We start from the raw sequence: 27,443 nt of genomic DNA, 5'->3' as shown, positions 1-27,443 counted from the left end.
GGGCGGAGTTTCGATACGTCATCCGTGACCTCTTGACATGATGACGTTTTACGTGAGGTCGCACTGGCGCATCACAGGATCGGAGGAAGATGAGAAGTTGTGGTTTAAAAGTGCATTTTTTATTTTTCTTGCCAAAAATGACAATCGTTTCGCTAGATAAGACCCTTATGCCTCGTTTGGGATCGTTTAGAGTCCTTTGAAACTGCAATTTTAAACTGCATTAAAACTAATAAGTGTTGGGGTCCATTAAAATGAGAAAAATCCTGAAATGTTTTCCCTAAAAAACATAATTTCTTCTCGACTGAACAAAGAAAGACATCAACATTTTGGATAACATGGTGGTGAGTAAATTATCTGGATTATTTTTTTTGAAAATAAACTAATCCTTTAATGATATGCAAAAGGTACAAAGCCCAAAGTAACGATGACGCGAGTTATCGTTTCCAACATAAATCTCTTTTCTTGGACTACAACAAACACACGGATTGAAAGCAAAAGTTTACTTCCTGGGACTGGTGATGTAGACAAGACTGACATTATCATAAATCCTCCCGCTTCGAACCTAGCCTGTAAATGAACTCCTGTCAGCATTACATTGTGTGCTAATCTTTTAAACACGGTAAGGAGCGTCACGTTTACGGCTGATGTCAGAGGTATTCAGACCAATCACAACGTACAGATCAGCTGGCCAATCAGAAACACAGAGCTTTTCAAATCCGTGCGTTTAACTTTTTTAAACCATAAACCGTTTTCTTTATGTTATTCATTTTATATACTGAACATTAAACTAGTGAAAATTCATTGCATGTTCCTTTTTTTTGATTAACAGAATAACTATCGTCCGATAGTGTGAAAAATTGCTTTTATCAACCAATACCGATTATTGGCCAATCTATGTGTTATATGTGATCCTGCCTGTGAAAACACAGCTAAAATCATTTTTCTGTTTCTACATAAAATAAATGACTAAAATCAAACTTTTATGCTCCAGATGCCATATTTAGATGATGAGACTTTAGCCTGGATTTCACAGACATGGTCATGTTTAACAAGTGACAGTTCAAGACATCATACATACAGTACTAGACTTTATTACAATCCTTCTTCCACACTTGTAAGGCAGCAGTCATTGGCACAACTCATACTTGTTAGCCTGAGCAGTCACATAATGTCACCTCTAAACAAAGAAGAGGTTATACATGGCTCCTTCATTAGTCTGATAGGGTGGGTTGCTGCATTACATAAGTCCAAATCTTTACAGACATCGAAAGAATATAAACAATTCTGTATCCATACATACCCATAATCCAGAGGTCGGCTTATTTTTAATTTCAGAAGGTTTCAAAGACATTATTTGAAAGCACTGAACAGTACGTACGCTTTGTAAAAAGAAGTAAATACATAACCATTTCAATGATACTTGACTAAATACATCATTTTGACAATCATTAAAGGTGCAGTGTGGGACTTTTAGAAGGATCTCTTGACAAATATTCAATATAAATACATAAATATATTATTAGTGGTGTGTAATGACTGCACATAATGAACTGTATTGTTTTCAATTAACTTTAAATTAGCCATTTTTATCTGCATACACTGCAGTTTCATTACATAGAAGTTAAAGGAGTAGTCCACTTTAAAGATGGGGCCCATTGACTTACCATAGTATTTTTTTTTCCTACTATGAAAAGTCAATAGACCCCATCTTTAAAGTGGACTACTCCTTTAATGTAATGTTTTTACAGTAGCACTAAATGATAAACTGTTTTACAGAGCGAATTTCTGCCCTGCTTTGTCTCAGAAGGCATGTTTGTTTTGTGGCAACTATTGTAGCTTCTCTATGCGTTTCGAAATTGAGGTTGGTTGCAATTCGCATCTCACCACTAGAAAGCCCACACTGCACCTTTAAACTTGGTGAAAAGACCATTGTACCACAAACATATTGCATGTGATGTGATTATCTGTAAATTACCCTTTAATTGTAACAAAATTTAACATTTAAATATTCCCCGGTAAACCTGTACAATTAATAACCTATAAGTTAAACCAACTGAACAATGGCTCAATACGAATGATTTGCAATTTAAATACATGCGAGTCTCGCATTGGTTACTTCAGATCCAACACACTTTAAAGGCCTGGTGTGAAAATTAACGAATCTCCAAATCAATCAGTTCGAAGTCGGTCAGGTCCCCACTTTGTCCGCGTGACACGACTCCTACAAAGGATTCCCGAGCTCCCGACAACAGTTTGAAGTGTGAGTTCCAAAGCCAGTGAAATTCAGTTTGATTCGGTGTGAGACCCAGCAAAGGGCTGCTGAGCAAATACTTCAAACAGACAGCAGCTTTCAAAATCGTTATGCCGTCTGAGCGACTCCTGATGCTTTGTGCTTATCAGACGTGCATCATAAGATTAGTTTGGAATGAGAGGGGAAGCTATATCCGGATCATACAGACGAACATTAACCCATCAGGAAAGCGTATGAGCTTTTTATAAGAATCATCAGATAAACAATATTAGTGTCTTTGTTAAAGTTACAATCAATGGTTTGGATTAAATAATGCGAACTAGAACTCATCATCTGTGTCGATCAGCATCACTTTGTCAGATTTCTTTTTTGACGTTTTGGTGGTGCTGACTCCCGCCTTGCCATTTGTGTTTGGCTGCACTACCTCCTGTGTGGACTGCTGGGTGTACTGTTGGTAGGCCGGTGAGAAGTTGTGGATTGCATCTTGAACCATGTCTCCAGGGTTCATGGTTTCCTTCAGGCCACTGGAGATGCTGTGCATGGGTGCTACATTTTCTGCAAACACAAAACAATAGATGAAGCTTCAAATATCAAATGGCATACCTTCAATGATATCTGAAACGTATAAATGCGAATAGATACCAGAGGAATGTGAAACTTAAGATGAAATTGGTTTTAGGAGATGTAACTTAAACACTTAACAAAGGAAACAACATCGTTTCACACAGTCTCACTTATAAACCCACAACATCAGTATAGAATGAGGTCACCTACCCACCAATGAACGGAAAGACCAATTCAACAGAAAGATGATGCACGTTACCTGACTTCATGGGAACATTTGCCTTAATAAACAATAAACAACACAAGCCATATCATATTTAAGATATGACTTTCTCATCTTCAAACCTGTATGACTTTTTTTTAAGATGTTTTGAAGAATGTTGGTAACCAAACAACATTGACCATGATTGTATAAACACAAAACCACAGAGACATAAAATATCTTCTTGTGTGTTTCACAGAAGGAAGAGTCAATATGAAGGTCAATTTATGTATTATGCTTACTTTTGTAAGCATGTCACCATTTGCGGATAGAAACAGGAATGACAATAATACCAGCAATCCGCTTCTGCACCACTGTCACCAAACCACTCCTCAGCTTAATTTATCTAAACAAGGATTTCAGCGTGCGCAAGAAAAAAATTGTGTTCCCATGAGCTCCCAAGTTTTTCTCAGCTGTGGATGTATTAAATGAGGTTACAGAGTATAGACTGATACACTGCAATATGAGTTCCAGCAAACTGCATCTATCCTGTGGTTGATGGATGAGAACTGGGGCAGAGGTGATGGCAGACCGCCACAAGAGGCACCCACGTTTCCAACCTCCTGCTAAAGAAGCTGAACTGTGCTTGTAGGTGTTTGCCTGGCTTGAGAACTGTGGGAGTGCTCTGTTAAAGGGATAGATCAAGGAAAAATTATTTACTTACCCTTCAGTTGTTCCAAACTGGTTTCAATTTCTTTGTTCTGCTTAATACGAAGATATTTTGAAGAATGTTTGTAACCAAGCACCATTGACTTCCACAGTACAAAAAATACACTGTGTAAGTGAATGGTGCCCCAGATCTGTTTGGTTATTAACTTTTAAATATCATAATGTGTGTTCAGCAGAACAAAGAAATTAATACAGTTCTGTATCAACTGAGGGCAAGTAAATTATGACAGAATTTTCTATCCCTTTAAGCCTCAATTGTGGCCCTCAAACAATAGTAAGCAGGTAAGTGTTATGGGGCTTGGCCCTGTAGCTAGGGCTGTCACAATGATTAAATAATCGCCTCATCGCAATTGTTTGACCTCATCGCGATGATTTCAGATCACCGCAATGATTGCACATCTTTCTAAAAAACACAAGGGGGAGCTCCAGCGCCTGTATAAACGAGACCGTATCAGACAACGCTCCTTAAATGACGGTGTAACATGATACATTGCAAAGCCATTCAATACAGTGCAAAAAACAGCATTTAAAGAAATGCCACAAAACTTTGATAAGCAGTATGTAACTAAAATAAAAGGTAAAAAACATATATTTCCAAAACAGCAATTCCAAATTTAGGGAAGCGAAGGATGCTATTCTTAAAGGGATAGTTCACCCAAAAATGAAAATGCTGTCATCATTTACTCACTCTCATGTAGTTACAAACTTTTATAAATGTCTTTGTTCTGATGAACCCAAAGGAAAATATTTTGAGAAATGTTTGTAACCAAAACATTCGTGGACCCCATTTACTTCCATAGTATTCTTTTTTCCTACTATGGAAGTAAATGGGGTCCACAGACGGTTAGGTTACAAACATTTCTCAAAATATCTTCCTTCATGTTTATCAGAACAAAGAAATTTATGTGGGTTTGTAACTACATGAAAATGAGTAAATGATGACAGCATTTTCATTTTTGGGTGAACTATCCCTTTAAGGATCTTTTTGCAGCCATTACATGTGGTCCAGTACTAATATGCCCTGTTCTGGTATAGTCAGTTTATATTGATTGCATTTTTATTTTCAGTTATTTTTCAGACACTTAATTGTATTTTATTATCTTTTTGAAAGATATATTCATTAAATAATTATTTTTAAATAGGTTTAATGTGTATTATAGTAACTGCCAGGTAAACTTTGCAAAAAAAATCATTTAAATAATCACAAGGTGTGAAAATTATTTCATGAATAGACAACCAAAAAAAAAAAAAAATAAAAATAAAAAAAAAACAGACAATTAATCGTCATAATCGCAAATACCATAAACCAGTAAATTATTCAGACAATTTATTAGACAATTAACCATCAGCAAAATTTCATAATCATGACAGCCCTAAATAGGTCAAGGGTAAACATTTTGAATCAGCATATTGTCCCTGATGTTGTCTTTGGAGCTGGTCCTAAATACCATACAAGTAGCAAAAAAGTAGCAAAGCTATAATCTTAACAATAAGGGCTGGCCAAAAAATTTATGAATGATTATTCATTCGGTGGGTTGGCATTCGATTTTCAATTTAGAGATTTGAATATTATGTTTTCAACATTACTGGCATTAATGCAGAGGTGGTGGACTGCTCTATAGGTGGTGGTATGGTATGGCGCTGAGAGACTGGTTTGCAACAGCCACCAAACACCACAAGAAGATCAGGCTCATGTTTGGCTAGAGAGGCTCGGCAGAGGTTCTGAATTAACTTTAATAATGTTGTCAATAACGTTAAATTTCTTGCAAAAACAGATCGATTTGCTTCACAAGACATCAATTTGTCACCAGGAGTCATGGGGATTACTATTGTATTGGATATACTTGCTTTTGAACTCTCATAGTGGCGATTAGTTAAATGACAGATCACTGGGACTTTTGCTAAATATCTTCTTCATTGTTTTACTGAAAAAAAAAATGTCACCAACATATCAGATGGCCTGATGGTCAGTAAATAAACATGATATTGATACTATGCTACCGTGTCTTTATTTATTACAGTTGAACTTCATTTATTTTTCGTTCGTCTTTAATTTAAATAGCCTACCGGTTTAAGTAATCACTTAAGCTGCTAATATCTGATTTGGGAGTGATTTGTTTGTTAAAAAAAATGTTAGGCTAACGTCATTGCTTTTAACAGACTTTTTTGTTTTACACAATTATTTGAATTAGGAATGAAATAGCATATAGCTAATGATGACTACAGTGTTGTTTCGGGCAAATCGGGATTGCAAGCAGCCCCCCAAAAAATCTACTTTTAGATTGAATTATATTGTAACTGGCTCATAATGCTGTGACTGCAGAGGTTTCAGGGACGTTGTGTACCCCGGTCGAGGCTGTCCCAGAGGACTGCTCTGCTTCAACTGACCACACACTCCTGACCTTTTATCAATAATTAAAGGTTATGAAGCCAGTAGTGGCTTCACCCTTTTGAGCACAGCTTTAAGACAAAAGTGCCTTCGAATGCCAGCAGGTGGGCAAAGAACTTTTTGAAGGCCAATTACAATTCCCTCACACATTTACATATAAATGTCAAGTAGTACCGTACTTTCTGGACTATAAGATGCACCGGAGTATAAGCCGCATCGTTCAAAAATGCGTCATTAAGACGAAATAACATATATAAGTCACAGTGAACTATACGTTGCTACGCCTATAGTCTGAGGGTAATCCGCGCCGTTTTTTTGTAGAAATATCTACATTTAAAACTTTATAAACGAAAAAAAAAAACTTGCTTCCGATAACACCGCCTTAGTCTCCTCTGTATTTAGGAGAGAGTATTAGCGTAGTGTACGCACTTTTCTTAGTGACGTACAGTGGTTAAATTGGGCCGGAGCTCACCGGAGCGCAGCTCTGCCTCCTCGGGTCCACAACACACCCTGCCGGAGCTCAGCTCCGTCTCCTTCAGCAACATGGTTTAAATTGGGCTGCCTGGGGCCAAATATTTTTTATGACATTCGGGTCGCGATCGGGTCGGGTCGTTTGAAATAAAAATGCCATTTAAACCTTTGTAATTTTGGATCATGCTTCTCAGAGGTCCGCTGTGTTTTTAATCCCGTCCGAATCGGCCATGTCTGTGTTTTTCTCTGCAACCTCTGTAAAAATTCCAGAGCAATTTACCTAAAGTTTTTCGCCAAACTCAGAGGTCCTTTGATAAATGTAATCCTGTCCGGATAAATGTCTGTGTTTGCTCGCAGTATCTTTTGAAACCAAGGTTCTTTTCGTGTTTTGGCCAATGTGATCTGCCGTAAGGTCTTGAGTCCCATTCATTCAGATTTATGTTTTTTTCCATTCTGCGAAATAAAATAATTAAATCAAGACGAGCTGAATATCATACACTGTTAAGACTGGCCACTGTAATATCAGTAACGTTATAAGGTATGAAACTCAACCTTATTTTGTTTCACTCTGAAATGGTAATGTTAATTAATAAAGATAATAAATTGTTATTAATCATTATTTCTTAATTTCTTTGTGTTTATTATAAGCAGACAGTTGCAGGCGGGTTAGTTGAAAACGCATCACTGGTACGCAGGCCGCGTCTCACCCAGATCCTCAAGAATGCGCATTTGCACAGGATCATGACATTAGACATTGTAGAGATGAGAGATAGAGAGGTAAGAGTGGTGCACACGTCGAGAAAACTTAATAGAAATCTAGAAACAAATTATTAAAGTATACAGCCATGTCACTCATCTCATTACAATAGCCTGTTAAATAGATAACACTGAACTTGTATAGTTTAATAAAATAATGTATTTTGATTATACAAATCAATTACAACCTAACTATAGTGATTGTTTTAATAACTGCTGACCAGCTTAGGGAATCTCTATGGCTAATTAATAAGACATATTGATGCTGATTCAGTATGTCGTTTTTCTTGTTAATTTAATCTTTTGGGTTATCTTATGCTTAGAATTAGTAAAGGAGGTTGAGTCTTATAACTTCCTTCAAAGTTTGATCAATTGTGCATAATGACATGTGCAACAAATGCATAGGCCTTTAGGGTGTCAGACTCATAGATTTGCATAATTTGGGGGCGGTTTCACGGACAGGGATTAGACTACTCCTAGACTAAAATAAATGTAAGAGCTGTCCAAACTCAAAACAACTTGTACTGACATATCTTAAAATACATCAGCGCCCTTTGTGGTGCCTACAGATGCACACAAGTAATGTTTTTAGTAAGGCATGTTTGTTAAAACTAGTTTTATTTCCTAATTACACTAAGGCCTAGTCCTGGTTTAAGCTAATTCCTGTCTGGGAAGCCACCCCTTAAAAGTTCAGGTTTTAAAGTTTGGGTCAACCTCTGGCGTAGCTTTAAAGCAAACTTGTAAGTGAATTGTAAAGTATTTATCTTTGTTTGAATAACTACTCAACCTATACCTTACACATTAATACTGGAAAAAGAGCCCCTTTGGTGTAAAATACATTAAGTAATTTCACGGCGCGATTTTGAATGATGACCATTTACGGTAAATAAGGGCTCCCCCTCCCTACAAAAGCCAATTTAACCACTGGTGACGTATGACAAATACGGAGGGTGGGGGCACAGAGTAGCAGCACAGAACCCTCCGTTAACTGCATACCCCTAATCTTGAAAGCGGACGCGACTAAGATGACGGCATTACCGGAAGCGAGTTATTTTCGTTTATAAAGTTTTAAATGTGGATATTTCTACAACAAAATGGCACGGATTACCCTCAGAAGGCCTTTGTTTATCATTGTGAATCCTTTTGCATTTATTTTGTGAAGGATAGATGCACAATTTTTGGACTTGAAGGACGTGGACCCCGTAACTTTACTGTTTAGCAGCTGAAAGATATTTTCTAAAATAACTGAAAATGTGTCTGTCTGAAAAATTATGGACATCTGCATCTCGGACGGCTTCGTGGTGAGTAAATCATGGGTTTAATATCATTTTTGGCCGAACTATCCCTTTAAGCAAGTCACCATCGCCTTTTTAAGACAGATTCATCAGGTCGAATCGGCAGTGGCACTGAGAGTTGAATCATTCTGATTGGCTGTTCAGCATATTACGAATCCATCTGTGGTGAGCGAGATTTGTGTGAAACTGCTGAGGAGTGCTGCTTTGTTTATGTTTTGTATCATTGTATTTCAAGATATTCAAGGTGTAATGTGTTTTAGCAGCATCTAGCGGTGAGTTTGCAAATTGCAACCAACCTAAATTTCGAAACGCAATGAGAAACTACGGTAGCAACCACAGGACAAACATGTCGCCATTTGAGACAACGCAGGGAAGAAATGCACTCTGTAGAGCAGTTTGTCCGTTTAGGGCTACTACAGAAACGTGGGGTGACTTCCATATAAGGACATGCACGGTATATATATATATCATAGACTGTAAAAAAAGATGGACGACGCGACGTCGCCTCCCACCATTGTAATGGATTGAAGCCAAAAATGTCAGACCACGGTCGCCGCCATGTTACGTAAAAACGTCAGTTTGGAGCCGACGCATGCTCAGAAGGAATCGTCCGTGGAGCCAGAGGCGGAGCCGCGGTATCAAACTTCCGCCAAAACGCTTGCTTGACCAATGCAATCACGCCAATCATAACGACACGCCCCGTTTCTGTAGCATCAACCTACAAGCTAAAATGAAACTTACCACAACAATGAACACTTGAACATATATCAGCGTGATAACAACTACTTAAAAGGACCAAAACCATCTTTCGGAAACTTTTATTGAAAGTGTAGTTTTTTATTTTATTTAGAGCAGAGTCCCATTCATTTGAATGGAGAGGGCGGGGTTTATGACTTGTACTGCAGCCAGCCACGGCTCATTCAAAGGTAATAAAAACAATACAGTTCATTATGTAAGTTCTTTATACAGCTCTGATAATATAGTTATGTATATCATATTGCATTTCTGCCAAGAGATCCTTCAAAAAGTTACACATTGCACCTTTAAGTTATAAATTCCGACTACTGCCACCTGCTGGTATTGAAAGTTATCTCCTCTCATACAGGATGTGCTTCTTTGGTGCGATCTATTTGTTGTGTCAGGCAACTTTAGACCTAGGCGCAGCCAGCATGGGGGCAATGTGAGCCGACCTCACAGTCTGAATTAAGTTGGCGTCGTTTTGGTGTCCCTACCCTTACAGTGACATCAATTAGTGGTAATGGTAAAGAACTGATCTTCACCAACTTAAACACAGAGACAACAGTGTGATATGAATAATAAATGTGGAGGTGTGTTCGTAGCCCGCAGGTTATGTTCAGAATACAGTTTACTGGACAGTACACACAGTAAACCGCCTACTATTTTGTGTATTGTTTCATATTGTAAGCTACAAGGACAAAAAGCCGAATGTTTACACAGTTCTTGTAACGGAAGCATCAGTAGCCATGGGCTATGGGACAATGAAAGTAACCTGGGTGACATTTTAAAACTTCTAAAGCCATATGATAACTTTGTGATAGACTCAATTCAGCACACAGAAAGTTTAACTGTAAAAGAAATACCAGTTTGTTTGTTTCAAATGAAATTGCATCATTTGACCTGCCACCGGTCTGAGTTGTTAAGCTTTTATGCAGAGCTCTGAGTCATAACTCTCTGGAGAAAGACAACTTTCGGTTGCCTCATAAAGGCCCACTGTGTGAAAAAAGTTTTGTTGTATGGGAGATTTTTAAGATTCCTAACCTGGTGCTTGACTCTTCTTCTCCTGGTACACATTGGAGGTAAAAGCGTAGCGGAGGGCGATGGCGGCAAAGAACATTTCAATGCAGATGATGAAGTTCTGCCAGCCGGCCGCCACTGTACCAGCAGCCACCTCGTGTCCATCTATGACCAGAGCTTCTGGGATCACTCCACATCGCTCGAGAATAGCCAATACCATACCTGAGAAAACAGACATACAAAATATTTGCATTCAAGTATTTTTGAAAAGGTTTCATTAACACTTCCCCGTCTACCATTGGTATCAAACAGATAGCTCCGCCTCAGATTTGTCAATGTTGTTATGTAGTAAAACCAGTTTTAATGCTCTAGGACAATTAAAATGACAATCGTTTTGCTAGATAAGACCCTTATGCCTCGTTTGGAATCGTTTATAGTCCTTTGAAACTCCGTTGAAAAAAAACGTTAAGTGTTGAGTTAAAGCAACACTATGTAGTTTTTTTACATTTAAATAATGTCTCTAAAATTATTTCAGTGAAAGAACAACTTTTAACTGGACAAATTTTACTGTTGCTGCAATCTGAGCAGCCTCCTAGCTGCTACAAGCACACTCTGAAAGTGGCGGTGGAGGGTAGGAAACACAGCCTCGCCCCTCCCCCTGCCTGCAGAAGAGTGTCTGATACCAGGCACTGTTGCGCTTTTCAACCACATGGGGGAGCTGTAAGTCATTTTTACATGGAAACTACATAGTGTTGCTTTAAATATTAAATGTTGGGCTCTATTAAAGTCCATTAAAATTAGAAAAATCCTGCAATGTTTTCCTCAAAAAACATAAATTTCTTCTGGACTGAACAAAGAAAGACATCAACATTTTGGATGACATGGTGGTGAGTAAATTATCTGGATTTTTCTTTTAAGAAAATTGAATATTCCTTTAAACTACAAATCTCTTACAGGTGTAAGCTGTGCACGATGACACTGATACATATATTTTTGGTCTGCTACTTGACTCACCTTGCCAGAATGAGAGGAAGATGACGGATTTGATGGTGAGGAACTTAAGCACAGGTTCATACGGTCTCAAGAGGTCACTCGTTGCAAAGTAGAAAAGGAAAAGGGCGTAAAGAGCCAAACTGACAGAGAAGTTGTAGATGATGGTGATGTAGAGGTAACCTCCGTTTACACTATACAAAAACAAACATCAATAGTCAAGTCAATACTCATTCATAAGTCAAGCTTAAAGGGATGCTACTTTGTCGATATGGGATGAAATATAATGAATGAAAGGGACGCTCACTTAAAATCTCCATCGTGATATTTGCCGAAGGCCTGGAGGAGGATGGTGATGACAGCCATCATGGGTTTCACCACACAAAACTGAAGGGTGGCCTGTATGATGACATTAGTAATTATAGCAAATGTGTGGCACATAAAAAAATACAAGCCAGTCTTCATGTCCCACCACAGACAACACAGGACAAAATCATGTGATTTCCCACTGCAAATAAAGAATGACTTCTGCTTTTTTAAAGGTGCTGTGTGTAAATTTAAGCAGCATCTAGTGGTATGATTGCGAATTGCAACCAACGGCTTTCGAAACACACAGAGAAGCTACGATAGCTGCCACAACAGAGATGTCATCATCTGAGGCAACGTAGTTTGTCTGTTTAGTGCTAATGTAGAAACATGGCGGCGCAAAATGGCGACTTCCATGTAAGGGGACCTGCAATGTATATAGATAAAAATGGCTCATTCTAAGGCAGTGGTGGGCATTCCTGGTCCTGGAGGGCCACTGTCCTGCAAAGTTTAGCTCTAACCCTAATCAAACACCCTTGAAAATCCCAATTAAAGGCTTCAGCATGATATGGAAATGACATTCAGGTGTGTTTGATTAGGGTTGGAGCTAAACTTTGCAGGACAATGGCCCTACAGGACCAGGAATGCCTACCCCTGTTCTAAGGTAGTAAAAACAATACTTTTTATTATGTAAGGTCTTTTTACACCACTGGAAATATGGTTATGCATTATATTGCATTTCTGTAAATAGATCCTCCAAATATTTGCACACTGCACCTTTAACATAAGGCCTCTAATATTGTTTGGGTGAAAGAGGTCTTGTCCTCATTATTTTTATTGAAATGGTAATGCTGCATACTTATTTGTGACAGGAAGTTCTTATTTCTTATATAATCAACACAATGTTTGAAATGACTGACAAAACCACTCATTGAGAATGGCGCAGAAGAAACTTTTCCCCAACTTCATTCAATGCAAGAATCAGCTGCTTAAACCTTCAATGTGGAATTCAAGTTTCAACATCAAAGGCGTTTGTCTGAAAACTCATCAAAAAAAAAAAAATCAAACGTTTGTCTCGCTACAGTCTAAAATATATCAAGATGATGCTTTGAAAATCCCCCACACACATCCGATCGGACAGAATCGTGAGTTCTGAAATTCAACTTTCTATATTAAAAAAAAAAAGGTTCACATTCTTTTCAGCCTTTATAGGATTGGGCTCTCAAATCCAATTTCCATCAGTATTATTCTCAAAGTGCGAATGGGTTTCTCAGCTGCCGTGCAGACAGCGTAGGGCTGGCGGCAACAGCTATTTTTACGTTTATTATCGAACCAATTGCACCTGCTTCCAACTGTTTTTAATCCTGCTTTACCCGCTGAAGCTTCTCAGGAAAGCACAAGTTACAATGATAACGCTTCGCAACAGTTCAGGTAGAAAAGGTAGGTCAGGTCCAGGAGACAGGAGTCATGTCAATTTATACCCGCTCCTATTGCCATGTATATTGTAGGTGCTATTTTCATAAAACTGCTTGTCCTAATACCACTTCAGATCAAAGCAGATACAAGACATAAAGAAGCTGTTATGGATTTTAGAGATAAATAAAAGGAACAAACCTGCTTGCAAAACCTTAGGAACCCAATAGAGTAACTCATTCCTCCCAGGCAGCAAGTGCCATATAGACAACTGGACCTGGAAAAGAAAAGGAGGACTTCAAAGGCTGATCTTAAAGAAAAACCCCACAGTTTTTCAATATTTTACTATGTTCTTACCTCAACTTAGACAAATTAATACATACCTATCTATTTTCAATGCGTGCACTTAATCTTTGTACAGCCTTCGTGAATGTGTTAGCATTTAGCCTAGCCCTATTCATTGCTTAGGATCCAAACAGGGATGAATTTAGAAGCCACCAAACACTTCCATGTTTTCCCTATTTAAAGACTGTTACACGAGTAGTTACATGAGTAAGTATGGTAGCACAAAACAAAATGTGGTGATTTTTTAAGCGGATAAAAAATGAGAACTATATTGTATGGCAGAAGAGCACTTAGTTTGCAGCATTTCGACCTCGGGTGTAGTAATATTTATGAAAGTTTGAGCGAGAGGGGAAGTAGTCAGGAATGATGATGTTACTGCACGCCGAGGTCGAAGTGCTGCAAACTAAGTGCTCTTCCGCCATACAACATAGTTCTCAATTTTTATCCGCTTAAAAAAATCCCCACGTTTTATTTTGTGCCACCATACTTACTCATGTAACTACTCATGTAAGAGTCTTTAAATAGGGAAAACATGGAAGTGTTTGGTGGCTTCTATATTCATTCCTGTTTGGATCCTAAGGAATAAATGGGGCTAGGCTAAATGCTAACACATTCACAACGCGCTGTACAAAGATTAATTGCACACATTAAAAAAAAGATAGGTATGTATTAATTAGTCTAAGTTGAGGTAAGAACATAGTAAAATAATGAATAGCGGTGGGGTGTTCCTTTAAACTTATTTCCTAACACAGGTTTTCGAATTTGATGATGCCAAGGACCCCCAAATATGATGAACCCATTTTTTATACATGTATGTATATGCACACATAGCAATTTACATAAAAAATTTATGTAAATTGCTATATAATAAGGAAAACATACTAGGAAAACATACTAGAAAGATACAAAGGAAATATTTATGTAGCAAGAAATGAAGGATAAATACAAAATCATTTTTTTTATTTTCCCTTTTTTATCGAAAAATTTCTGGGGACCCCTAGAACAGTGGTTCTCAAACTTTTGCCGCATGCGGCCCCCCTTTTGTACGGTGCATTCCTTCGCGGCCCCCCCAAAGAAAATTTATGACAAAAAAAATTCTACAATTTAACATTTTAATTAAACAAAACATTTTAAGTTATACAAAGTAGTGCTGTTGGTTAGTAGTAGCCTTATTTTTTAGGTTTAATTACACAGAATTCATGATAAATGAGTGTATTTTCAATACATTGACACATTTTCAAATTTGGCTTATAACAGTTCCCAATTCACCCATCTATTTCTTGTCTTCTTTAACTAGAAGTAAAAGCTAAAAATATGGTAGGGGTGTCAAAATAAGGGTTAATTTTTGTCAATGTTTTGACACCACTGAGACATCTAAAATATGTATGTCCAATGTACATTTATGTGCATAGTACTCTATTTTAATATTGTTGTCATAACAATTAGACAATGAAGAGAACAAAGAAAGATGGGTGGTCCTCATACACTTACAGAAGCTATAGGAGATGTGACCTGTATTTATGCAAAAATAGATGCAAAGACACTCACTGAATGGGCTTCCCTCTTATTTCCGACATAATGGCGCTCTCTCCACCGAGGTACTCAAAGGACAGACTGAGGAAGTTGTAGATCACAAATGCTATTAACACAAAAGAAAAGTCAACATGAGTCAAGCATGTATGACAGCTGAACTTACTGCTGCATTCAGTTACAGGTTCAAACAAAGCATTTTTGCAACAATGGGTCAATATTGACAGGATCTATTTTTGGTACATTTACACTGTAAGCCCCAATGCTGACATTTTGATGTGTAGCTTCTGTTTACATTTACTGTATGAACTGTGCCAACTACTATGAACCTACAGTGTTTACATGAATGATTCACAAAAACATCTCACAGTCAATGCCAATTTTTCAGTCATCAAAAGTCTTTGTGTAAAAAATGTAAACATAAACTACATTGTTAGCAATGGGTGCCAACACTGACCTATACATCACTATTTAAAGGGCAAATTCTCCTATATGTTCTTATTACAATATAGTTATTACCTGGGATGTTGACATATATTAATACATATATTACATATATTTATTAATTATGATTATTAATACTGATACACTAATTTGGGCAAAGAGCACTAATGACTAAAGACTTAAAGCTTATAGTTGATGACTTGCAACTCGACTGGTCCGTTTTGACTCAAGACTTGCAAAAAAAAAATGACTCGTTATTACTAATAAATCATAACATGATTTTCTGGCTCTTCCCAGCTATTAATACAATTTATTTATTTATTTTACTAAATTTACAAAATGTAAGTTTATTTGCAAAACCTGCTTTTATATTTATTTGCATGCACTGCTGCAAAAGTTAAAGACGAACAAGCAAGAAAGTCTCATTTTAAGACATCTTACAGTTTTTTACAGACGCTAGGACACATTTCTCAATACTTAGGTCACTTTTGCAAAACTCTTCACACAGTGAGCACAACAGAAGTCTATGTGGGCTAAACTGAGGATCAATTATCATTGCTTTGGCACAAAATGCAAGACTTAATCTCTCAAATGTCATGAATTCTTTTCTCACTAGACACAACAATTGCCAAAACTCTTTATACATACAGGCCAATTTGCACATGCTTACATACTGTTTTCAAAACTGTTAAACTTCAAAACAAAAGCATAATGCAAAACTGAATAAGACAACAATTTGCTACATTTCTACAGTAATATTTTAATGAAATATATTTTAAATCTTAAAAATGCTATAAAAACAATTGGACCAGCCACAGCTGCCCACAGCCGAGTAGAATAGCATTACTATTGTATCTGTATCAGTGGATGGTGTGTATACAGATTCTTGTATTTTGGAATCACGCAGTGCAAAAAAAAAAATATATATATATAAAATATTAATGAATTCGGCATCATGTCTGATTCATTCCAGTAACATATATTGCAGTGAATTATAAACAGAGGAAACATTGTGTAATGCAACATGTTGTTAGTGTTTTTTGGGTCATTGCTTTGTGGGTGACAAAGTGTGGTTGTCTGCTGTCAACCTTTGCTAGTGTTTTTGAAGAATGAGTTGATTTGAGCCCTGAATAGTGTTTTGGTAGTTGTAGTGCATTTTGAATGTGAAATGAACTGGTTTGCCAAGCTAAAAGTTGGTTAGGAGAAATGTGTGAATAGTTTTGCAAAAGTGACCTAGGTATTGAGAAATGTGTCCTAGCATCTGTAAAAAAAAAAACGTAATGAAGGTTAGATCTCACTGTCTTCGAGTGTTTACAGCTGAAGACCAGCTTGTGCCATAAGAAATTACAATATAAATATGTTTCTCTGCTCTTTCTCAACCAATTTATTAAAAGTAACTACAATATACAGTATAACCATGTGCATTTTTACTTCACCATTGACTCATTTACCAGCTAATATAAGATATAATTTTAGGTAAAACAATGATATGGATATACATTACAATAGCATAAATAACAAAAGTTAAACATCAAGTCTCATAATCTAAGAATAATGGGATAGGCCTTACAGTAAAAATAATAACAGAGACATTTCCCCCGCCTTCTTTCATCAAAATAGTTAACTACAACAACAGGTTTGTTGGGTTACAATGATCCTGTATCTGTTTCCTTCTTTGAAACCTGCCACCCAACATCTATAAAACAGGTCTCTCCTCCCTCACTGCAGGCCAGACTTCTGAACAGCTCACGTCATCCCACCAGCATGATATTGGGGCAGAGTAATATTACGGCTAGCAGGGAAAGCAGATGGTTTAATGTGTATAGCAGGCCGGCAACCATTCACCCTACCTTCATAGCAGTCCCGAACAGAGTCGAAGTAGACGTAATACTGGTCATTACTGATGAACAGGAGACTGAGCCAGGAATCAAAGGCGTAGATGGGGACGATGAAGAGTATGCGGATGATGTAGCGCTGCTCGTTGGGTACCGTGTAAGACCTTAGGTGTGAGTAGATCTGAAAGAGAAAGATTTGGTTAAGACAGGCGAAAAACACCTTTTTGGCATTTTGGAAATAAAATAAATTCTGACGAGTCTTTTTGCTCATTCAACTGGGGCAAAACAATGCAAGGGAAAATTATATATCATTGGGTATGTGTGTACATTGTATATAATTATGTATGATAGCAGGTGTTTACATACGAAATGAGTTTGATGAGAGGAACCGGTGGGTTGCAGTACCATAAAGTTGGATAATAATTTATGGATGTACCACAATTACAAAGCAAGTTAAGTACACTAATATGAACGGATATTAACTATTACACATACTACAATTAACTTAAATGTCACACTTCATCTGTTTTACCTTATCTAATAACAGTGGCAATAAAAACCAGGAAAAAATTGCAGAGGTAATAATACAAATTATCATGTTGGCATTTTGGATCACTGAAAAAGCATTTATAAGTATTTATAACTAGAACAGAAACAGATTTTAAAATTTTTCCAGCAAGCAACATACTTTAAAGGTGCACTGTGTAGATGTGCATCTCGCAGTGAGGTTGCAAATTATACCGCTCACCTTTCTTTCGAAACACATAGAGAACCTACGGTAGCCACCACAGCATCGTCTGAGACAATATAGTGACGAAGAAGTTCGTAGAAGTTCAGTTCGTAGAAACACAACATTTAGGGCTGCAACTAACGATTATTTTCATAATCGATTAATCAGGTGATTATTTTTCAGATTAATCGACTAATCGGATAAAATATTAATACTTACTTAATGAGATGTTTTCACATATTATAGCTAAATAAGGCACTAAGTTAGGGCATTCACTTGTAGAAGTGTACTTTAAAAACTGCAAAAGCCACACACTACTACAGAGTTTTACTAATATAATATTTTTGATTTAGAGATTTTAAGCCTTAAATAAAAAAGTCTGTGCAGCTTTTAAGTAGTAACTGCGTTCGTTTGCGTTTATGCTTCCGTGCTTTTAACCAAGCTGGTCAGAAGATCACTTGAATAAACGTGCAGCTCGCGTTGTATGAGGTAAAAGTGAGCTTGTGTTGTATTAAGAAACAGCACCTGACTTTTTTGGAGCTGTTTACAATTGGTATTAAGATGTGTTTTCGTTTGATCGGACCACAAGTGGACGAGAGCAACACATCACGTTTACACCTGGTATTTAAATCTGAATCTTTTGTCCACTTTTGACCACTTCTGTCCTGAATACTTTGAGGGGTCTGTGCAGACTGTGGATGAGTCTCTCTGTTGTCTTTTAAACGCGAGCGGAAGTAATGACGAGTTTATATGGAAGCTAATTAATATTATGTCAGAGTCCGCTGCTTTTGTTGTAAATAAACATGCTGCACAGTGTGTTGTACATGTATATGTTAGAGCTTTCTCTGATATTTCAGCGCAATTGATGAAATAAGATCGCGCAACTTTCACATGCTTGCAAAATGAAACTATGCGGAAATCAGCCGCTTTAGTTTTATCAATGAAAGGCTAAAAATAGTGCTGTACACCGTGTGTTTGTGCCAGAGGAGTCAGAAAAGACGCAAGACATTGTGTTCAGTACCTCAGATTAGATAAATAGGCGGAGAGAAGGCAGTCACAGCTTGCATTGTATGAATAAAACGTGACTAACTTTGAGCAGGCAGCTGGTGCTGTATAAAGAAACAGCACCTGACGTGTGCATGTTAGCCGATGGTGGAGCGTGAGCACGTGACGTCACAGACCAACTAATCGATAATGAAGTTGAACAAATCCCTTAACCATTTTTATCGATTTTATCAATTAGTTGTTGCAGCTCTAATGGCAATGAAAAATGCCGACTTCCATGTAAGGGGACACGTAGTGTATGCAGATAAAAATGGCTTATTCTAGGGTAATAAAAACATATTGGTTCATTGCGTAAGGTCTACACCACTGAAAACATAGTTAAGTGTATTATATTGCATTTCTGTCAATAGATCCTCCTAACATGTACACATTGCACCTTTAAGAACCATATGCTGTTTTTTTGCCAAGCACATTATTGCATTCAATGGTGTACGATATATCTTATTTACAACATCTTTAAAAACAGCTAATCCAAACAGATTTCAAATTCATAGTCAGAACTAACCAGTTTTCAATTCACTTTTAAATTCACTATGGGGTGCCCCCTCGTAACCTCAGTCTCTTTAAACTGCCCATTAACAGTGAGTGAGGCTCAATAGTCTGTGACTTTTGGACAATCGGTCATTTGAAATCAGATTATTTCAGTTCACAGGTGGAAGCGTGATATATTTGTGGGCTCTTGAAAAAACAAAGGGAGTTGGTCTCTGAACTGATGTCCTCTATTTCACCCAGCCTGCAGGGGAAATAAGTTCATGATGTCCCAGACTCTATATGCGGAGGTAACAGTGAGATGGATCTGAGCTTGGAGTAATGGCTTTGCCATTGACTGTCCGCTGGCTCCCGAAGAGACCAAGTCAAAGCTCATTACAGAGAGAAACTGTTGTTGGTGCTTTGAGGGTCCCAAAACGAAGGGCTGGTGAATCAAAAGGTGTAGCTCCAAAGTGAACGCTCGTAAAAACCAGCCACTGGCACCTTGTCAATGCAATGTATAACAATTCACTTCATTTTAAGAAAGGGCAGGCCCAGGAGGTAGTTATGTTCTAATAGCTGGTCTTCAAAGACTCCTTTGATAGGCCCTGGTACTGATGGGAAAGTTTTCCAGGCAAATCGGTAACTTCAAAACAGTGTGTTTAAGAAACCCAATCTCAATTTCTGCATTTAGTATGCGAAACGAATGAAAAACTCCACTGGGAGAATCTTCTGTAGCACAGCCGAGAAAGCCACTGAAATACTAAAACAATCCTGAGGGCTTCTTTAATCTCTTCAGGATTTACATATGTTGCTCCACACAACCCTTCACCAATCCTCTGCAGGCTACATTTTGCAAAACCACAGAAGAGGTGGCGGTGGATGAGTCGTATTGCTGTTATGCTAAGGGACACAAAGCACAGTTTTGACTTGATTATGGCTCAAAGAGGAAAACCACTACACAGTGAATTATTTTCAGTCGGCGTACACCGTTCCAGCATTCTTTGGCTGCTTCAAAAGCTTCAGATTGTACTGGCTTTGGTACGCCACGCAAAACACTTTTGGGCGCAATCGAATCAAAGTCAAAGAGCCGAAAGAAATATCGCTTCTGACCCCTGCTCCCTATCACTAAAATCCCAGTAGTTCAATTACATAACAAATGCATGAGAAACACATCCTTATATTAAAATTTCTTCATGGGTCATATAGGCTGCGATGAAAATGATTCAAAACGTGGGTGCGGAAATTAGATTTCAGCCTTGCCTGAAACTGAACAATGCTGGCCAATATAATTGGTAATTCGATATACAAGATGAGTACATTCATACTGCGCCGGCCCGGCACTTTACCTGACGATTACTTTTTACACAACAAAACTCTCAAACACCACCACAAACTGATTTCATTTTCACCTTATAATAAGTAAAAAGCAATGCATAGTGCCGTAGGCAACACAGCTTGTTAACAGTAATGGATATTCGGTTATAATAAATGAAATAAATTCCCTGGACAAATTTAAGCACTTCATAATCCATCAGCACGTTAAGATGATCAAACCTCAGCACCTTAACTGTATATTGAACACCTGGAAACACTGCCCATATCTCTTTTACAGGAACAGCTGGTGTAAAGGTTAGTGAACGATGCTCTTTCATCAGCCACAAAATAACTTCCTGTATAAACAAGGGTTGGGCGTACAAATGTTGGCTGTAGCTTCTAAAGCTGTTCTTCACACTTCAAATGTGTGAACATACTGCACTGCCTTGAGACTTCCTTACGCCTAAACTTTTAAAGCACAACCAAATACGGCCAAGGATTGTGCAAAGCCAAATCTGAGGTTATTTTATCTAGACCTATTTAATTGACATAACATACACATTACTGCCACCTGGAAAGAACTTTCGGTTGATAGAGCAAAAGCTAAAGGGCACATGACGGAAGAGTTGCGTGTATCCAGCTCAAAGCATCAGCGACCACCAAATCCATATCCTGTGTGTACACTGTGCTCTTATCAACACCAGTCATTACTGTGGTTACTTTAGGTTAGTCAAGGACAAGTAACAGCTCTCTGAAAGGATAATTGATCATTTAGAGCCACGGAAAACAAGCATGGCTGCTTAATGCAAACAGGGCAGGTATTTATTGATCTCTGATCAATGATAACAAGACAGGGAGTGGAGTGTTAGATACAGTACCTCTGCTGGCTTTTCATGACTATATGGCATTGATATTTACTCAGATAACATGATCTGCATTTAATAATAAACCTATGGACAGGTATGAGGGTGGAGACAGCTTGTAATTCCCCCGCCTGTCTGATTTGCTTTTCTTTGCGTGTACTGAATAAACCAAAGCTATTAATGCCTCAAGCTTTTCCCATCTCACAATGCCACTCTGTTTAATGCTGAGATTTTGTTTTATTTAAGCTTATACAGGCTTGCACATGTTTCTGTTTGCACTGGTTGAAAAGCAGCAGTTCACACATACTGTACTTTTCTATTGTAGCTATGCGACCTGAAAATTTTACCATTTGTAAAACAGACAAATATGTTTGCGACAATAACTGCTAAATTATCCTACCTGATGACATGTGATGATCAGTGCCGACCATACGAAGATTCCCGATAAAGCTTGAGCGGTGGGGGTGTTGAGGAACATCTGGTCGTCCGGCACGACTTCAGTCCTGTTACCTGTTCTGATGACCGTCAGGTTAGACATGTCGGTTAAGTTAGTCGCCAGCATTGAGTATGACAACCGAGAGACTGAATCGTTCAAGTTTTTATTAAAATCCACCGGAAGAGAGCCGATAGCCTCCGTTGAGTCATTCATCTGTGGAGGATAAACAAAAGTAACATCTTAAAATACTATATTTAATTTAAAGAAATTTCTAATTTGGGATTTTTTAGGATTTGGATTTTTTAGGATCATAAGTAATTGTGTCGCTTATTATTATTCCATATTATAAGGTTAATATCAGAGGACAAGAGGGAAACCTTTAGGCTATGTATGTATCTGTATGTAATTAGGTCAACCACAACAGATAACCATGCTAAACCAACAACAAACTAAAGTTTCGGTTACAATCAGCATTGCTACCTAAATAAATCTATAACTTGGTATGGTCATCACTGCAAAACTAAATAAATAAAAACAAATTGACCAAAATATATACATTACTACATTATGAGATTAAAAACTGCATTTTTGATACCATGGTAAATGTTTACATTTTTCCCCTCACCAATTTTGAACAATACGTATATTTAGAAATAAGTCACTATATGAAAAGCAATATGGTCTGTTGTTCACCAGCTAAATAAAGAAGGCCAGTTTATGAATCACAGTTTTTTTTGAAAACTATACATTTAAATGTGAGCGCAAGAAGTATAATATGGTATTTAACAGTATTCCTAATGCACTTGTTAAGTTAGTCAGAAATTAATTGCAGGGCTCAACATAAAGGACTGCCCGGTGGCCCAGGGCAAGCGTGAGAGACGTTTGGGCCAGTAAAAATTATTGTCACTTGCCCGATTGGGTCAGTGCTTCACCCTCAGTCACTAAAATATATTTTCATCAATATATATAATTTAACATCTTGGAAGCAGACATTTACTTGGGTGAAACATGACGAAAGAAACGATGCAATATTTTGCACAGTTTGCTGTCAGTTTACAGGTAAAGAAGAAAAGTTGGGAGCCTTTTTTCGTTGGAGCATGTCTGTTGTATATGTATACAATTATATTTGACTTTTGAAGGATTTTTTTTAATATGTGACAGACACTGACATTTTTTTATTGGGGCCTGTGAAAATTTTGGCAGGGCAAATGAAAACTTGAACCACTTGCCCGACTGGGCCAGTATAATTTTTTTTTGCATAGAGCCCTGAATTGTAGGGATGCACCGATACCACTTTTTTGGAATACGAGTACGAGTACTTGCATTTCAGTACTTAACGATACCGATACCGAGTACTTAATAAAAAACATGATTTAAATTTACAGGTAACAGCTTTAGTCATATAATTTAACAAAAAAACAAGGGACTAGTTTTCCAGTTTGTTATAAACTCTGCCTCTTTGGACAACACGAGGCATTAACCCCTTACACGCTGCTCAAACATAGACATTTCTCAGACCGTTGTATCGATCCCTGGTATCGGGGGACTTTTAACGAGTACTTTAGAAAATGTGGTATCGAGGCCGATACCCGATATCGGTGCATCCCTACTGAATTGCGTAATTTAAATGTAGTTGCTTATCTACCCTCCTTAAAAAATAAATCAGCAGGATTTTATTAGGAGTATTTTATTAAATAAATGTTAACTCAAGAGAAATTTCCTATTCAAAATAGGACTGAGTATCTTTCTTTTCCGATACCTCCTAAAGCCAAGGAAGCACACTTTGGAATCTTCAATATTTACCCTCTAGAATTGTTAAGATATAGATTTAATATTGATCACAATAATTGTACTTTCTGTGATTCTGAGATTGAAACAACAGTACATTTGTTTTTTGACTGTAGTAATGCTTTTTGGTCTGGTATGTATGAATATCTTAGTTCTCTGAAAATTATATATTTTTGGCACAGTAATGGAAGATAAACAAATTAAATTTCTATTGAATAATTTGTTGATAATGGGAACATTTTAAATCCATAAATGTAAATATATGAATATAAAGCCAATGTTTTCTGTTTTTCAAAAAGAATATTGATTTTACTGTACATTTAAGTAGAGTAAAACTGAAAAGTGCAATAAGGTAATTTAACCTGTTGAAGCACTTTAAACTTTTAAAATGTTTTATTTTAACTTATTTATTTTATGTATAAAAATTTTTATATGTGTTTTATTGACTATTTTTTTAATGCTGTGCTTTGTTCGTTGAGAATGTCATTATACTTTAAATTATGTTTTGCCTTATTGTAATTGTCCGTTCATGCACAGTAAAAAAAAACATGGTAAATGTTTTGTAAGGGTTAATAAAACCTGTGACACGGACACTAACATATTAGCGTAAATAAATATTTCCTTTAAACTTTTAAAACCGCTTTGATAATGTAGTTGATATTTTGCTCATCAAGTAGGTTATTTAGATTAATCCCCTCAACCGATGAGCAGCTAAAGTATATGCTGCTTTAACAGAAAGCGAGATACATTGATAAGACTTGACTTACCGTGATACTGTGTCAACACCTGTGAGTTCGGTCCTCCGGCGGTCAAATGCAGTATAACTCAAATGACTTGATCAAAAATAGCAATTAATTCTTAACACCGCTCTAATACATAACATATAAATATACAGCAAATATCACTCGTAAAGAAAGATCTATATAAGTCATGTAGCCATTGGTAGAGACGGCCGCGCGACTACACCGATGAGTCTCTCTCACTTCCTAGTTTTGATCGACAGGTCTGATCAACGTCTGGTCAGGTTAATCCGCTGTAAACCGCCTGAAAACTAACTAATAAATCCCAAGAGAAAACTAAATTCACAATTATTTAAAAAAAACAAACACTTAACTTAACTCTGCTTCAACAAATTCGTTTTTTCGTTTCAAAATAAACAGGTGTACGTACGTCTCACTTTAGCACACCCAGGTCATGTGACCTTTAGACAGTTTTTGTCACGTGACGCGAAAATAATAAAAAAGCACCTGTCGAAGAAAGGTACTGAATGCAGTACACTTTGTTTGGCTGTTAGGGTCACTTACTACATTTTATATTTCTCCACATTTTACAATAAATAAATATATTTAAAACCATGAAATGACAGATGGAACGATTGGTTTATGTTGAAACATAAGCAATTAAAAAATATATAATAATCAAACTGTTATGCTATAGCATTGTCAAAATAGTACTTTTTAATCGCAGTCAAAATTGAAAATGGTTTACAGTATACCTTCCAGGAACACAACAGATTGTGACCCTGCCTGTAAAAACCAGTCTAAAGTCCAAAATCTAATTATTAGATAACAAGCACCAAAGTTCGATTGTTATTAATGTCATTATGATTTTAATTGAGACATGGCTTTATATCAGATTATATTTTCACAAAATTTTCTGTGTTACATTATGTAGGATGATTTTATGTAGAAAATAGAAAAAAATAAAACTTTAGCTGGGTTTTCACAGGCAGGGTCACGCATGCTAACAGGAGAAAGCACACGTGATGTCAGAAAAGATAACCGTTGTATGTGAGGCCGGTGTGTGCAGTTTAACCAGACCAAACTTAAGAGGTAAGAAAATAAAACTTTAATCAGATAAATATGACAGTTCAAATGCACACCACAAAGACAGGCAAAGGAGTGTCCTCACAATATGCTTGCAAACTCCATAAGCATTTAGTGTGCAATAAATCGTAGCACATTGTCAACAAGTATTCAGGTAATAGACACAAGAACAATCAATTGCACATATTTGTCACTCGTGCTCGTCTAAAAATAGTGTGCACTGTGCGCAACCTCCACAGAAATCCTGTTTACCACACTTGACAGCTTTTGATCATATCTTTAATAGTTTTCATAGTTTCAGCACTGTTGTCTTTAAGTGAAAGGCCCAACATAACCGGCCGGTTTCCTGATTCCTGCGAGACGAATGTTACCACATTTTTTGCGTAGACGTGTGTAAAAGGCTGCAAGAAAACACAAACAGGCATAGGTTAAAATAAGTTAATTTCACATATTGGTAATCCAACAAAAGCCCATCCGCTGCTTGTAATGAATTACCTCATCCTTTCCCAGGAGTACTCTGGACGTGAACATTGGCACGCTGATGTCACCAGACCTCGTGTCAGGTGTTACAGACACGAGTGTACCGATTTTTCCATACTGTGTCAGGACGATGAATATGTAGTTGCTGAACCCTGTGCAGACAACTTGAGTTGAATTTCCATTTATTGTTTTTTCTGCTTGTCTTGATCTGATGAGAGGTTGAGGAGCCATTGTTTATTTTAACCTGTAAACAATTAAAACTAAGTTAGACATTGCTGTTGTAGTGCAAAACATTAAGCCAACTTAAAAAAAGTATATCGAAAGAAGATAGGGAAGCATGTCTAGCATTTAGCTGTCCTAGGCTGTTTTAAACACATTAGCTCTGTGTGCTAATGCTAAGCACGGAGCAGTAGCGTCCGCATGCGGTCCCTGACGTCTGGCTTCTGAAAAGCGGCCAAGAGATAAAGGAACACCGATGCTTTAAAGGCCCAAGCGGAGAAATGCTAGATACACACGCAGCACAGACAGAGTTATAGAATGTATAAGCGCATATAAAAGGTAAGGGTAAATAGACAACTACTTACCAATGGATTAAAGGAGTTATTTTATTAAGAGGCCGAACCAGATCCCGTTTAACATCCCCTAGGCAAAGCCGGAAAATGATGCTGCATATGCGCACAAGACAGAGAGTGAGCTGCGAATAAACTAATGTTTCAAGTCTGTTTATTTTATTTTTTAGTAAAGTTTTACGTTTACTTTGAAGCTTCTTAAGAACATTAAATTACAACGTTTGAATAGAACAACACTTTTCCATGTATTTTTCTGTAATTCTGACATTTCCTGAGTCTCTGAAATAACATGACATCAAAGTACCGCGAGAACGATTTAAACGCACAGCGTTTGACTCACTCTCACGTTAGTTTGATGTTATACGCTGATCGGTCTGCGCAGCACGTTGTTTGTTAAGGTGCATCATGTTCATAATGTTCTCTATCCATAAGTCATTCAATATACAAGATCACATCAGTGTTATATAACCCTGATGCTCTTACAGTGTGTATTTTGAATTTATATAAGAGGCATACAGGCTAAAGATGTTTTCATAATTGAATCACAAAGAAGAGAGGCTGCTCAGTGTGAGTGTGTTGTGTCTGGACTGTAAAAAATATTATGAGCCTTAGTAGATTTAATTGAT

The 27,443-nt window shown here is 37.2% G+C and overlaps 2 protein-coding genes across 2 annotated transcripts; both read right to left on the bottom strand.

Moving 5' to 3' along the window:
* Positions 1-1,075: 1,075 nt before the first annotated feature.
* Positions 1,076-25,156, bottom strand: tmem184a (transmembrane protein 184a). Its single transcript, XM_065260529.2, has 9 exons — positions 24,710-25,156; positions 22,119-22,367; positions 17,291-17,456; positions 15,015-15,105; positions 13,323-13,398; positions 11,710-11,801; positions 11,427-11,596; positions 10,437-10,634; positions 1,076-2,806 (listed from the first exon to the last, which is right to left on the bottom strand). Exons 2-9 carry the CDS (start codon positions 22,365-22,367, stop codon positions 2,571-2,573), a joined length of 1,278 nt encoding a protein of 425 aa, XP_065116601.1. The 5' UTR covers positions 24,710-25,156; the 3' UTR covers positions 1,076-2,570.
* A 611-nt stretch (positions 25,157-25,767) lies between these two features.
* On the bottom strand, positions 25,768-26,982 carry psmg3 (proteasome (prosome, macropain) assembly chaperone 3). Its single transcript, XM_065260541.1, has 3 exons — positions 26,833-26,982; positions 26,264-26,492; positions 25,768-26,169 (listed from the first exon to the last, which is right to left on the bottom strand). Exons 2-3 carry the CDS (start codon positions 26,477-26,479, stop codon positions 26,017-26,019), a joined length of 369 nt encoding a protein of 122 aa, XP_065116613.1. The 5' UTR covers positions 26,480-26,492; positions 26,833-26,982; the 3' UTR covers positions 25,768-26,016.
* Between the last annotated feature and the right edge of the window lie 461 nt (positions 26,983-27,443).

Source organism: Paramisgurnus dabryanus, chromosome 3 (assembly GCF_030506205.2).
Source record: "Paramisgurnus dabryanus chromosome 3, PD_genome_1.1, whole genome shotgun sequence".
Lineage (NCBI taxonomy): Eukaryota > Metazoa > Chordata > Actinopteri > Cypriniformes > Cobitidae > Paramisgurnus > Paramisgurnus dabryanus.
Note: the sequence above shows the minus strand (reverse complement) of the source record. Positions and strands in the feature narration are given on the sequence as shown.